This window comes from Cyphellophora attinorum (genome assembly GCF_001299255.1).
Source record: "Cyphellophora attinorum strain CBS 131958 chromosome Unknown Contig3, whole genome shotgun sequence".
Classification (NCBI taxonomy): domain Eukaryota; kingdom Fungi; phylum Ascomycota; class Eurotiomycetes; order Chaetothyriales; family Cyphellophoraceae; genus Cyphellophora; species Cyphellophora attinorum.
The window spans coordinates 1,495,490-1,509,698 of NW_017253231.1; the positions used below are offsets into that span (position 1 = coordinate 1,495,490).

General features: G+C 53.8%; 5 protein-coding genes across 5 annotated transcripts; 3 read left to right on the forward strand and 2 right to left on the reverse strand.

The window, feature by feature from the left end:
• Nucleotides 1-4,487: 4,487 nt before the first annotated feature.
• Nucleotides 4,488-4,808, forward strand: AB675_8840 (uncharacterized protein; the record flags this gene model as incomplete). The annotated part of the gene is made up of 1 exon (XM_018149322.1): nt 4,488-4,808. The coding sequence occupies one exon, from the start codon at nt 4,488-4,490 to the stop codon at nt 4,806-4,808; it is 321 nt and encodes a 106-aa protein (XP_018004199.1).
• Nucleotides 4,809-5,641: 833 nt separating this feature from the next.
• On the reverse strand, nt 5,642-7,486 carry AB675_8841 (Lysophospholipid acyltransferase; the record flags this gene model as incomplete). The annotated part of the gene is made up of 3 exons (XM_018149323.1): nt 5,642-6,492; nt 6,549-7,403; nt 7,465-7,486. The coding sequence occupies 3 exons, from the start codon at nt 7,484-7,486 to the stop codon at nt 5,642-5,644; spliced, it is 1,728 nt and encodes a 575-aa protein (XP_018004714.1).
• A 446-nt stretch (nt 7,487-7,932) lies between these two features.
• AB675_8842 (Vacuolar protein sorting-associated protein 45) lies at nt 7,933-9,705 on the forward strand (the record flags this gene model as incomplete). Its single annotated transcript, XM_018149324.1, has 1 exon — nt 7,933-9,705. The coding sequence occupies one exon, from the start codon at nt 7,933-7,935 to the stop codon at nt 9,703-9,705; it is 1,773 nt and encodes a 590-aa protein (XP_018004341.1).
• A 764-nt stretch (nt 9,706-10,469) lies between these two features.
• Nucleotides 10,470-12,185, forward strand: AB675_8843 (Endoplasmic reticulum mannosyl-oligosaccharide 1,2-alpha-mannosidase; the record flags this gene model as incomplete). Its single annotated transcript, XM_018149325.1, has 1 exon — nt 10,470-12,185. The coding sequence occupies one exon, from the start codon at nt 10,470-10,472 to the stop codon at nt 12,183-12,185; it is 1,716 nt and encodes a 571-aa protein (XP_018004254.1).
• A 167-nt stretch (nt 12,186-12,352) lies between these two features.
• AB675_8844 (uncharacterized protein) lies at nt 12,353-13,129 on the reverse strand (the record flags this gene model as incomplete). The annotated part of the gene is made up of 1 exon (XM_018149326.1): nt 12,353-13,129. A coding segment is annotated over one exon (777 nt), but the record flags the coding sequence as incomplete, so codon positions are not given.
• Between the last annotated feature and the right edge of the window lie 1,080 nt (nt 13,130-14,209).

Sequence of the window (14,209 nt, forward strand, 5' to 3'; positions counted from 1 at the left end):
CATGTATCGGCTTGCATTGGGCTCACCGCCACTTGCTTCTACGAAGGCCCTGAAGAGCTTCGTTCTCACGGGGGATATCGCCAAAGGTTGCTGCACAACGTAGCTAGCTGAGTTAGCCGCCGATCAAAAGCGAATACAGGACCAGCAGTTTGACTTTGGCTCCTAGCGGCATCCTATCTGTCCCCCGTCGAGGCCCATAACACAAAGTTCACGTTCTTGAACGGGCACAGAGTTCACTGAGCCCCGCAATAGTTCTGAACAAGCTCGAAGGAAAGGTTCTCCCCAGGACTTTGCAAGCATCCACACAAGGGACAATTCGCCTGATGCAGCCTCTCGAGAAGCCTGGCTCACGATGACAAGATCCTCAACTACAGAAGGCCCAAAGCATCACATGCCTGACAACTAATCATCCTCGGTTTGACGTAGCTCCAACCTCATTCGCATCCGCGGATAGCAGGCTTTGATATAGTTTTGGCAGCGCAATTATTGCGCAGTCTCAACACAGCATAGCGCGGTCATTGCAAACACCGCAAATTGTTCGAAAGTTGGGGAATGAGATCTGGCGACAGGACATCCTTGCACACAAGAGACTCGAAAGACCAAATGCTGTGGTTGGCTCACCTGATTGTCGATCACAGCCTTCGCCGGAAGGTCGACAAGTCGCCAGTGAGCATGATGTCTCTCCGAGTGACGGACATGCCCTACAGCTCCTGTCGGAAGTGCGCATCCTCATAGCCAGACCGTCGCGGCCGCAAGCATCTCGGTAGTGACGGCTCCTGAGATGCCCTTCTCGAGGGACAACGGGTAGCTCAAACCTACAGCAATGATCCTGGAAGCACAGCCCAAAGTTAAACCTCCTGAACACTTTTCGCGGAGTTCAGTTCATCGCATGCATTGACACAGGCATCCTTACTCACTCATCGTTGAGGGCATGTTCTAGAATCTGAGAGTGAGCAGTAACGTACGTTCTATGAGAGGCGACAGGCGCGCTTTGGGACATACCAGACTTCCCCTCGCACCAGCGCTGCGCATGAAGGGCAAGATCCTTGCCACGGCGACCAGCAGTGTGGCTTTCCGTTTTGCCTGCGCCCTTTCACCACGTGAGATCGCGACTACCTCGACTCCTTCCCATCAACGCGCGCTATGCTCTCTGCTGGCTTCCTATCGACGCAAGGAGCACCTACATCCGTCTCAATCATCAAGTGCAGCATCGTCGCATGAGAGTCTTAGGTTTCCCATGTTGTTCAGAGTTCCGCAATGTTCTTACCGAGATTCCAAAGCATAACCTTCAAAATTCCTTGCATGAGCCGGAGCTTTGGAGCAACTCAACTCTCAGTTGAACCGTGTCTGCTTAGCCGAATGTTAAACCTGGAAGACGAGAATTGAAAACCTACGATCGACTTCATCTCTGTCGCTTCAAGATGGCAAGAGCGAATGGAAACAATTCGGAGCGGCGACACTGGTAGATCAATCCTCACCACAATGATGTTCCCGTTGCGAATACCTGGCTCATGCTGGTCAACGACATCGTCTTGGAACGACGAAGCGTGTCGCAACATTGGAATCGACGACGGCGTAGTTTACCAAATGTATCAAACAAGCATTCACAGGACGGGCGCGCGGAGCCCGGGATAAGCGTGGTACAACGCTCACGACAAGAATCACGATGGTCCTGTGCTCGCCTGGCCGTCCATAAGGTGAGACTACGTTTTGTCCATGCCTGGAGAACGGCAGTTCGCCAGTCTATGATAGCGCTCCTGTGTCTAGTCAGTCCCGATTCCGTCCGGCACAAGGCACGGTATGCTCGAGCAGGGGAGCTCAACAGCACTTTGATATGAGAAATGCAGTAGGCGGAGGCTTGGGGCAACAACGAGAGCATGCCTTGCCTGTCACCAAGTATTCAAACCCTCGCTATGTGCACCATGACTGCCGACTGCCGAGCAAGGCGAGTGATCTGGTAGCCACGCTCGAGTATGGTCGACTATGTATCGTAGCTTGAGTCCAGCGCAAGCATGTATCGAAAGTTTGGTCGACATTACTGGCCAATAGCAGTACGCATTATGTTGAGGCTCTTAAGGTGAGTGTCCTTGGTCGCGACTCCCGCAGTGGCACGACTCACAGCCTGCTACATCGAGTATGTCCCTCAATCGTGTTACCATGATGATCATGAGTTGACAGACGTCAAGTTAAGGTCGCAGCAGGGTCAAAGCTCGGACAACCATCCCCGGCGGAATAGAGGATTGAGTTCGCGATCAGATCATCTGTGCGTCAAACTTACACAATCCACGTGGTCAGTGGCCTTGCTTGGGTGAGAATCAGGGAACACGAATCCGGTAGGCAGGTAACGTCGTTCCAAAGTTGTGCGAGCATCGGCTACGACAAACGCGTTGGGGATGGCTATGGAGAAACGCATAATGCCCCCAAAACAAGCCACAATTGCCGTCCGATCCGACGATCAAATCGTCGAGCAATGTTATCGGCGCTAACAGGCTTGGTTCTACCCAGAATCATCATTGACAGGCACGCCTACGGTATGCACCAGCCACTGATCGAAGGATCAGTGACTCAGTGCCGCCTGTGTCGATTCGACTGTCAGAACGCGAACTAGCAAGATGGCATCGTCCTACCAATCTCAGCTGAAGACCACTTGCCGCTTGGAGTCCGCGGCTCGGAATAAGAAGGGATCTCTGAAAGCCTCGGACATCGTCAACATCCTGTATGACCGTCACTGCTTCCCTGGACTGCTCGTACATCGCTATCTCCGAGCAAGCCATCAGGCCGGGCCCAGCGCCACAACTGGTATTTGCATCCAACTTTCTGCGTGCTGATCACATCGCGATATAATCGCTTGTAATGGCGGAAAGACGTCGTCAGCCTGGATACCGAGGGAACGGTAAGCGAAACATCGTTACAGCAAGCAATGTTCGGCAAAGTGACTGATCTTCGTCGCTACGCCATGAGTCCATGACTATCATTTGCAGCACGGAAACTGAAGCTCCGCACAATGCTACATCAAGCCATTCACTTCCACCGCGATGATCTGAGTGCTGCAGCTACCAGAATGCTAAGCATACCGGCCAGACTGCAAGTTACCTTTGCATAAAGTCATGAGCTGGTTAAGGATGCGAATGGTGCGAGAGAATGGTGCAAGAGACACTCACACGCGTGCGCACATTCTCAGGCGTGTCTTGTGGGTCTCATTGGCAGCAGCCAGGGGCCTGGTTTTCCGAGGCAGATTCCGAGAAGCAACGAGCACACTGTTGCTGCATGACAATTAGACATAGATTCGTCATCTGGTCTGAATCAGCGTTTTAACATCCGGCGCTTGAGCGTCTGATGCCTCTCTTCAGCTGTGCGAGCCAGTGCCAGAGTACACTTATTCACCCCCCCGGTAGTGCTTGCAGTACCGGGAAACTCTGAGCAACAGAAGGACATTCGCTAAAATGGTTGAATAATTGCGTTCGGAGAAAACTTCCATCAGAAATGACGACAAACTGCATCTCCAACTTGAATTTCGGTTCGTCATGGTCCCGATCTTCATGGCCTTGTTCTTGAAATCTCCCCACTGCGTGCCGGTGCATTTGTCCGTTATAGGGACCCCTTCAGCGAGCGAACTGGGCAGGGATGCCTGCAACTTCCGTGACTGGCGCCCACAAGTCCTTGAAGCTGGCACGTCTGCCGCCTGTTACTTGCTTCTCATGAGAGGCCTCTTGAGTCAGGTGAGATGATGAAATGCTCTTCGAACGAGTTTTGGTGCGTGATGAGTGAGGGGTACCACGATCCTGGCCGTTGATGGAGGCAGAGCCGTACAGCTGTACAGATGACTGTGGCTTACACGTCCTCTATCGCTATCGCCTGTGCTCGAGCCACTCCAGCCTGAGACGTTTGAGTGAGTTGTGGCTGTGACGTCGTCGCTCGCGTGTGATTGATGCTATCTGGGACTAGAGTGATACTGACAGCACCAACCACATCAAACATCGAAAAGGCAAAACTTTGACGGCGACGACGAGCAGCGACCGTGTGGCTCTTCCTATGTCCAGGCTGGCAGAGCGTCTTCACACCTACACTGCCGTTTCAACCACAAACGCATACACCACACCTCAGAAGTTCGTCTATACAAGAGACCCATCGCGATAACGCTGCCGACAACGCTCCGCGCTTGATATTCCCTCGCCCGGCATGGGGCTCCCGTACTCCAAACAAATAAATCAACCTTCGACCAAGTCACCCCGCTCGTCGCCGCCGCCTACCAGGTGCTCCAGACGACCAAGAACATCTCAATCCTCTTGGCCGTCATCCAGGTTCTCACCGTTGTGTTTTTGGCCTTGTTGCTGGTCACCGCACTAGGGATCTTGATTTCCATAAATCCGAATCTAGAGAACGAACGGGATGTCCTGGTAACCCCAGCGGTGAAGTCACTGTGCGGATGGGTCATAAGCTTGGGGAGAGGAGTGGTGTGGTTGATGTGGTTGGCGGTCGTGGGAGGAATGGCGGGCATGGGGCTGGCGTTGTGGTGGGGAACTAATCAAGAAAGGCAGGGGCGAGTGCGTGTGGTGCGAGAGGGGAAGGAGGTTGATGAGGATAAGGTTGCTGAGGAGGATGAGGGGGTTGTTCCCGGCGCAGAAGAGGATGTGGAGAAGGAGAAGGCTGAGAAGGAGGTTGAGAAGGCGGAGAAACAGCGGGAGGAGAAAGAGGAACGGGAGAAGGAGCAGAAGGACAAGGCGGACAAGGTGGTTAAGGAGAAGGCGGAGAAGGAGGGTGGAGACGAAGAGGCAAAGGCAGGGTGGTTTAGTAGTGGGAAGAAATGAGTTAGGAAGTTGCAAGATTTCTTGTGTGCGGAGCGCCGTGTGTATCTGGAAGCAGGGATTGAAGTGCTAGCATGCAAGAGTGACTCGTTCGGTCGCGGACGGCACTGTTCGGTGGTAGATCGCGAGTGGATCAAGGGTGAGCGCGGTAGGAGAGCAGCACATATGCGATTTACGATGATATGATCGGGAAGGAATAGCAAGGCGTTACCGACAATTGGGCGGACAGATTGAGGAACCTTGGGAGTTACGGTCATCTGCGCACCCGAAACATCGTTTAGCGGCGTTATAAAGCAGCGATCTCTCTTTGCGGCATCTACTGAATCAATCAGTTTCTGTGTACCATGTGTGATCGCTTCGAATTGTGGCACCATACGCCAGCTTCGTCCTCTGCCAGATATCTACTACGGTACCGCCGCATTCGGGAATGCCAAGGCCCGTCCTCATACAATTTGACCCGGACTTGATCAACCGCCACGCTCTCAATGCTCATCAACACTAGATACCCCTAGCATTGGAAGCTGAACGCACTATCGACAGCATATTCGTCCACATTTGGAATTGAAAATCGCTGAATTGACCGAGTCGACTTTAGTTGTTGCCAACAACGATTTCAGATAGTCGCTTGTCCCCGCGGAAATATCGCTTCCCTAGACGAGAAACCCAGTGCAACAGGGATTCTTGATAAGCGCCCCAAGTTCCATTACCTTCTGAGAGCTGGGGCGGCCAGTGCTGAAATTTCTAAGTCTGGGATCACCGGATGACTAGCCCTTGCCAACCGGCGTCAAGTCTTGGCACGGGCAAGCATTGCACCAGCGACTTGATCACTCCATCAATCACAACTCTTTCTTCAACGCATCGCCCGCAATCGTTGCCGAATCCCCACCGACACTGACCCTTATCCTCCCTGTCGATTTGTCCTGTTCGATCTTGAATCCCTGTCCGATCTTCGACTCCACCATCTTCTTCAGCTCTTCGCCTGTAGGCATAGATGCGCCCACACTTCCTCGCCTCCGCCTAGCCTCAACTTCCGACCGGATATCTGAAATCGCTTCATCGATGGATGCCGCCGGATCATGTGGCAGGCCAAGCAGTGTAGGCGCATTGAGCGTGTCGTGGGAGTGCGACCGGGTGAGTGGGTGTGGTCGTTGATTGCGGGCCTCGAGCTTTTTGAGGATCATCTTCTTGAAGGGCAGCTGTGGGGAGAAGAAGGCGATGGAGAGCGCAACCGCGACGGGGACGTAGAAGTAGACGCGCGCCCACACCATGATTGAGTCGTGCAGGGTGAGCAGGACAAAGGGCGCCGTGACGAAGGAGAAGCCGATCTGCGTGACGAACCAGGAGGCGAAGTCGTAGTAGCGTTTGGAGGGTAGAGCGTTCGGGTTTCGGTCGGATTCGTCCTTTGGTGGAGCGAGGAAGAATGGACGGATGTACCGTCTGAAATTCTTGGCTACCGTCTGAACGAAGGCAGCAAGAATGAAGGTGAGGTAGTACCCCGGGGCAAAGCCGTGCCAGAATGCGGAGGTACCGAATGTCATGAGGCTGGCGAGGAACCCGGGTTTCTTGCCGGCAGGCGTGACGCGGAGGTAGACGTAGTTGCGCAGCCAGTGGTTCGTGTTCTTGTTCCAGCCTTCCAGATAGCCGCGGGAGTTTTGTGCGAGTTCGATCTGGAGCGGGTTCACGTTTTCTAGGCGGTCCCATTTGGGCTTGTTGGTTTTGGGTCCATGCCATTGTATCCGAGACCGGAGAGGATGCAGGAGCCTTCGGTCAGGGTCCAGACGGCGTAGTACTTGGTGCGGGTTGTGATGCCGAGGGCATAGAGCATGAAAATGCGTCTGATGAGGGAGTAATCCATGTAGTCTGGAGAAGTCACCGCATCGTTGTTGTAGTAGGGACTCAAATATAGGTAAGCTCCAAGCCAGGCCAAACCTGTCAAGCATTTAATCGTAGCTGGCTGACCTGATCGAGGAATCTTGCGGGCCTTTTTGGTCGGCGGAGCTGGCTGTCCAGCAGCAGTCGCGAACATACTTGTGTCGATGTAGCTGTTGTAGTCTGCGTAGTCGAATGCGGGGCCGACCATGAAAGACGGGAAGAACATGACCCAGGCCGTATACTTCAGCAGGGGTGGCATTTCTTTCAACGCTCGAGACTTTTGTGAGTCTGTTAGAGCAGACTCTGGGAGACGCCCATCATGGACATTCCAACAGAATGCAGATAGCTTCATGAGCCCGACCATTTGGGCGCCAGTGATGTCAATTGTGGAAGGGTCAGCCAGCATCTCGCGACGGATATGGTTAATGGACATATGTCCCATGAGGAACACGAATCCAATCCATGGCATGAGACTGCCGTCAATATAGTACGCAATGATATATGTCGCAGCTGCGTCAATGAACATGGTCCGTAAGCCACCCCATAAGTCGAATAGTCCTACTAGGTAGAACAAGGACACTCCGATGATGAAGATGTTCTTGATCCATGGTGAACGGTCTGGTATCCTTTTGAGAACAGCGGCCAGCGGATATGACAGCAAGAAGCTGAATATGAGCTTCAACTCGTCGATTGATCCTCCGGTGGCATCTGCTAAGGCTACAAATGCTGCGCTGAAGCTTCAGCAGGACTATCATCAAGGTGGGGGCTTGGAGGGGTGTTTGCTCACGTTTATTGATGCCAGGAATCATGATGGCGGCTTCTCAAGAACAACGGGGTCGGCTACGATCAAGACACAGGTGAAGGACCTTCCATAGCCTCTCTTATGCGACCGAAGAAAGGGCATTGAAGAAGGCAGTGGGAAGATGAGAAGAGCCTCTCCATCGGGAAACAACAAACGATGTCATCGCCTGCACGGTCGATCATTCTCGGCATTCTCCAACTGCTTTGGGAATCACCACTTCAGGCCATCGCGAACTGCGTGATACAATCCGTTCACGTGTACAACTTATTGGGTTGTGTATCTCGAGCCTTTCTACTACTCGTACCAGCCCTGGAGAGCCTGTGTTGAGACTTGCGCCTGCCGGAGTACGACCCTTTGTCGTCGCTTTCAGCTTCGAGGGCAAGCCGTGCTTCAGGCATCTCCATTTCGCGATGAACAGGTAGCAGTCACGTTCACGGCAGCACTACCTCCGCCATGGACGTCGCTGCTGCGATACAGAATTATGTGTCGAAGATTGCGGGGCCCGGTGAGGGCGTGGCCGCGAGTCAGTCCTCCAAGATGAAGATCCTTCTCCTCGACAGCGAGACTGTTTCTATCGTGTCAACGGCAATCACACAGTCGGCGCTACTCAAGCACGAAGTGTTCCTCATCGATCGCATAGACAACGCTGCACGCGAACGAATGAGGCATCTGCGATGTCTCTGCTTCGTGCGACCATCACCCGACTCGGTGCAGTATCTGATAGACGAGCTACGAGAACCGAAGTACGGCGAATACAATATCTACTTTAGCAACATAATACGGAAGTCAAGCCTAGAGCGACTGGCTGAGGCAGACGACCATGAGGTCGTCAAGGCGGTACAGGAATACTTTGCGGACTATACGGTGGTCAATCCAGATCTTATGTCCCTAAACCTGGGCTTCCCAAAGCAGAGGTTATGGAGCCACAGTCCAGATCTTTGGAACACAGACGCCTTGCAGCGGACTACCGAGGGCATCATAGCCCTGCTGCTGTCACTGAAGAAGAATCCGTTGATTCGTTACGAAAAGAATAGTCGCATGTCGCACAAGCTGGCAACAGAGGTGCGGTACCAGATCACACAGGAAGAGCAGTTGTTCGACTTCAGGAAGACTGACACACCGCCGATACTGCTCATAATCGATCGACGAGACGACCCAATAACGCCGCTTCTAACCCAGTGGACATACCAGGCTCAAGTGCACGAGCTGCTTGGTATACACAACGGCCGTGTGGATTTGGGAGCAGTACCGGACATCCGACCAGAATTGAAAGAGATCGTGCTGTCGCAAGACCAAGATCCTTTCTTCAAGAAGAACATGTACCAGAATTTCGGCGATCTCGGCGGGAACATTAAGGAGTATGTTGAGCAATATCAGTCTCGCACGAAATCGAGCGCTCAGATCGAATCAATTGCCGACATGAAGCGCTTCGTAGAGGACTATCCGGAGTTTCGGAAGCTGTCCGGCAATGTGTCCAAGCACGTCGCCCTCGTGTCGGAATTGTCTCGACGAGTCTCGGCAGACCAGCTCCTCGATGTGTCCGAGCTGGAACAGTCCCTCGTGTGCAACGACAACCATGCCGCCGATCTGCGATCGTTGCAGAACCACATCCAGAATCCTGCCATTCCAGCCGACAACAAGATTCGACTGGTAGCACTGTATGCTATTCGATATGAGAAGAACCCAAACAATGCTCTGCCAGTCCTGCTTGACTTGCTCACTACAGTCGGCGGCGTCTCATCGCATAATCTTGCAGTTATCCCGCAGATTCTGGCCTACCATCATTCACTTCAACCAGCACCTGCAGCAGGCGGCTTCACAGGGCTCTTCGAGGGAGAAGCTTCGCCGTTCTCCCAATTTCGACGAAACCTGAATCTTAAAGGCGTCGAAAACGTGTATACCCAGCACTCGCCGAGACTCGAAAACACGCTGCAAAATCTTATCAAAGGTCGTCTGAAGGAAGTGCAGTTTCCATTTCTCGAAGGTCATACGAGGGACAAACCTCAAGATATCATCGTATTCATGGTCGGAGGCGTGACTTACGAAGAAGCAAAAATGGTGGCACAGGTCAATGCCAGTGTGCCTGGTATCAGAGTCGTCCTTGGCGGTACAGGTGTGCACAACAGCGAGACCTTCCTCGCTGAAGTGGGTGATGCGGTTGGCAGCTGGCCGGATACGGCGCCCACGAGTGCGCAGGGAAGGCTAAATAGAGCTGTTGGTCGATGAATAGTAATGAAGCGATTGCCCGCTGCAGATTTTTGAGGTCCTTACGATAGGCTCGCCTTCTTGAACTCAGATCCGTGCTGAACCACATGCAGGAGTAGACCTTGTTTTGCTCCGAGCCCAAGGGCAGGCGGTGGTGGTCTGCCACTGCCTTCTCCTCAAACGCACCTACCTTCGAGATTAGAGGCTCTTCGCAAGAAACTCGCCCCACTCTGCAGGACCGTACGCTGCCAAGGCGTGGCGATGTACAGGTCGAGGGCACCGTTGAGGATGAGAAGAGGAGGGAAAGGAGTTGAAGAGCGAGGCGACTACTTATATATCTTTACGACCAGTGAAGCTCATGGCCATGCGAGACGATGACTCGGTCAGGAGACATTCACTGTTCTTGGTGTGATTTGCAGTCAAGTACTGCATACCGTACGTGATTGGAAGTATTCTGTTGCATTCGTCTTGCATGAGCCTCACATGTCTCTCAGTCTGCGAGTTGACGAGAGCGCCGCTGCGACGGGATGTGCTTGTACTTATTACAGAAGATGTCATCGCGGCCCGAGAGCTTGGCGCCTATTTAGCCATACTTTCCGCCCCTGGCGATGCCAAATATTCAAATCTTACTCCGTACGCCCCTATAATAAGTCATGTACAATGTTCGCAATCTATCCCAAAGAGGCACTTACGAGTACACGAGCTCTTGCATCAACTCGCCAGGCTCACCATCGGACTCCATCTTACGATGAACGAAGTATGAATCGACCACACGACGCCCCACCATGGCCTGGCCAACAGTAGGCTACCTCCGCCGGCAAACCCGCTCTCGCTACCGGTATCCTGTCATCCTCGTGCTATTTCTTCTTTACGTTTTCTTTCCAATCCCTTGGCCATCTGGACACGCTCCCTACGAATATTCCAACCACCACCTAACCTTCCGCGGCACACCTGTCATACAACATGCCTTCACGACTCCATCCGCCGACACAGGCCGGCTCAAAGCCGTCAAGGCCGAGTTCGTGCACGCCTACAACGCCTACCGCTCCCGAGCATGGATGCACGACGAAGTCAAACCTCTCTCCGGCGGCACGCACACGCAATACTGCGGCTGGGCAGCCACCCTGATTGATGCTCTAGACACGCTGTACATCATGGGCCTCGAAGAAGAATTCGAGGAGGCTGTAGCAGCCGTCCATCGGATGAAGTTGTGGTATGCGCCGTCGCTGGCTTGTAGTATCAACCCGTTCGAGATGACGATTCGCCACTTAGGAGGCCTGCTCTCCGCCTACGACATCTCGGGCCAGCGGGACGAGCGGCTGAAGCGCAAGGCGGTGGGGATGGGTGAGATGTTGCTGCAGGCCTTTGGGCGGAATGGTATCCAGTGTCGGGCGATCCTCTGGCCGAGGCTGTGGGGCTGGCCGTGTACGCCGAACTCGGGGGTAAGTTTTGCACGAATGGGCAGCCAATTGTTGGAGTTTGTGCGGTTGAGTATGGTGAGTGGGAAGCGGAAGTGGTCTGATCGGGCGGATTTCGCGGCGCAGGAGCTGCTGAGGGTGCAGAACAAAAGCAGGATCCCAGGTCTTTGGCCACGAAACTTCGACGGGACCTGTGACCAGGGACTGTGCGATCTGACAGACGGACCACAATTCTATACGACGGCGTCAGGTGCGGATTCAAGCTATGAGTATTTCGTCAAGACGCATCTGTTATATGGCGCTGTGGACGACAGCTATGCTAGAATGTGGGCTGCAGCGCTGCCGCAGCTGAAGAAGCACATCTTGTTCCGTCCGCAGGCACCCAACAACGCAGACCTGCTCTTTCCGGGCGAGATTATGACGTTCAAAGACCTTCCGCAATCGTTCAGCGGTAAAGTGGAGCACCTTTCCTGCTTCCTCGGCGGTCTCTTTGCTCTGTCCTCCCGCACGGTCATCGACAATACTGAGGACATCGAAATCGCTGCCAAACTCACGAATGGATGCGTATGGGCATATGAGTCAACGGCTTCGGGCATCATGCCCGACACAGTCGTCTTCGAGCCCTGCCCGCCCTCGAACCCGAAATGTACCTGGAACGAACTATCCTTCGCCGCCAACACGCGCAAGCACGGCGACGCGACGCTGCCGAAGGGCTTCATAAAAGTCGAACGGCCAGAATACCTCCTCCGGCCGGAGGCGATCGAGTCCGTCTTCTATATGTACCGCATCACGGGCGATGAAATCTGGCGCGAAAAGGGCTGGCGCATGTTCACTGCGATCCGAGATGCATCGAGGGCGAAGTATGGGCATGCGAGTGTGGCGAATGCGTTGGTCAATGCTACGGGCCAAGTGGAGGAGAACCAGATGGACAAGATGGAGAGCTTTTGGTTGAGTGAGACGCTGAAGTATTTCTATCTGCTGTTTGCCGATCCCAGGTTGGTGAGCCTGGATGAGTGGGTATTCAACACTGAGGGGCATCCATTTCGGATCGATGAAGAGTACAGAGGACAGATGTATGCATAGATTACTGCAGGTATGGTAGGTGGGAGTGTTTGACGGTGGACAAATTAAACATTAAACATTATGTATATCAGTGGACAGTCGATCCGATACGCAGGAGTCTCATACTCAGACATCATTCATCTCCACCACCTTACCGGCCCACGAGCCGACTCACCTGGCTACCTCTTTCAAAGTCCTTTCCCGACACCGCCCAAGCCACCACCTGTCCCACCGGTCCGCGGCGCCGTTGCATCTGTCTGGCTTCCATTCGTGTCCGTCTCCCGCAATTCGACCCATCCAGCCAGCCCCTCCGCGTTGGTCGGTTTCCCCGCCTCTACACCATCGACAGCTCTACCACCCTCAAGTCCGCCTTTTAGACTTCGGCTCTTAGCGATCTGCTCCTTCCGCAGGAAGTGACATTCTCGACACGCCACAACGAACAGATAGCAGTGTAGTAACCACGGCAGGATCATGATCACGAACGCCGCTGTCAGCACCGCGCTTGACCCAAACCCCCAGAAGCCCAAAAGACCCGCGAGGAGGAGTTGCGCCAGCACGCCAAAGGTCGCGAGCGTCTCGCAAGTCAGCGTCAGGGCCGGGTGGAGACGGTAGATCTGGCCTGACGGTACGGCTGAGGCGCCGGCATCGCGATTGCGATGAAGGCGAAGAGGGAACGACTTGGGGCTCCCTACCTGACTGTAGAAGACGACAGGGATGAGGACCGAGGGGAGAGTGCAGACTATCGAGGAGCCAGCGGCTGTGAGGACGAAGAGGTCGAGGGCGGGTGAGGAGCCGTCATCTTCGTAGTAGTAGTCGAGACTTTTTGGGCGGGGATGGCGGCGAGGATTAGAGCTAGGGTGGTGAGGATGAGGATTGTGAGGCGGATGAGGAAGGGTGGTGCGCGGGCTGCGGCGGAGAAGTTTGAGCGGAGGCGCGCGCGGAGTAATGGCGGGGGAGGCGAAATGCTGTTGGTGGTATTTGTCAAAAGATCGTTGTGAGTGTCCATGGCCGTAGCTGAGGATGCAGAGCTTTGCCTCTAATGGCCACTACGATATTTGCCTTCTGTTCCGCCTTTATCGTTCGTGACTGCGTTGTGGGTGAATAGAGTGCTGCTGGGCGGGCTGATTCACTGTGAGAGAAGAGTGGCTATGCAGTGCTCTGGCAGACGACGTTATATTGTGGTGGCAGTGAATGTCTCTTCTGGAGTCAGAGGCAGTCCTTGTTCGGAAGTGTTCACAGCCGTGTTCACGGCTGGCTGGCTAGTGGCGGTATCGTATGCCAAAGTGACCCGAGGCTGGAGTGAGAGATCAAGCGCACAGCGATGGGCTTGACGTTCGTGTCGGTATGCCTTGTTGCCTTCTGAGAGTTTGGTGAGAGCCTTAGGCAATCATTCAGTGCAGATTTACGCGAATATAAAGAGGAATGAATGGACAGTAATGAAGCGAATTTGGGATCACGAGGCGATTGATACTTATTCCGAACACATCGAGCTTGGATCTTCCAGGCTGGTGCGTCGAGTCAACGACTCGCAGTGCATCCCGGTGTCGTTGATAGCTGCTTCGCCTCATTGGTCTCGCCAAGTCCGCCCCCAGGCACCTGTGTTTCGACACCTCTTGGAAGCTGGGGCCGGGCGGTTGATATTTGCATTCTCGAGTTGTGCGGGCGGCGGCTGTGCACGATGATCATGTGCTTCGACCTGGATTCTCTCAATCGGACCCTTGCTTCATTCAATCAGTGGGCTGAGAAATTTCGGTTTGGCAGCCCCAAATGAGGTGAGCAGTGCGTACAAATGTATGCAGCCGATTTCGACTATCTCGAAAATGTCCACAGTGATGAACAATGCAACTGCGACAGCTAACCGTGCCAGGACAAAAACCACGACTTCCACTCTGACCACGCTCGCTAATATGTCTGTTACCGCTACAATCGCCTCGACTTCTACCGTCAACATGACGTTCACCAGTCAAACAACCTTTACAAACACATTCACAACGACAACGACGGTCGTAGCAAATGACACAGCAACTTGTGGTCATACGATTCCC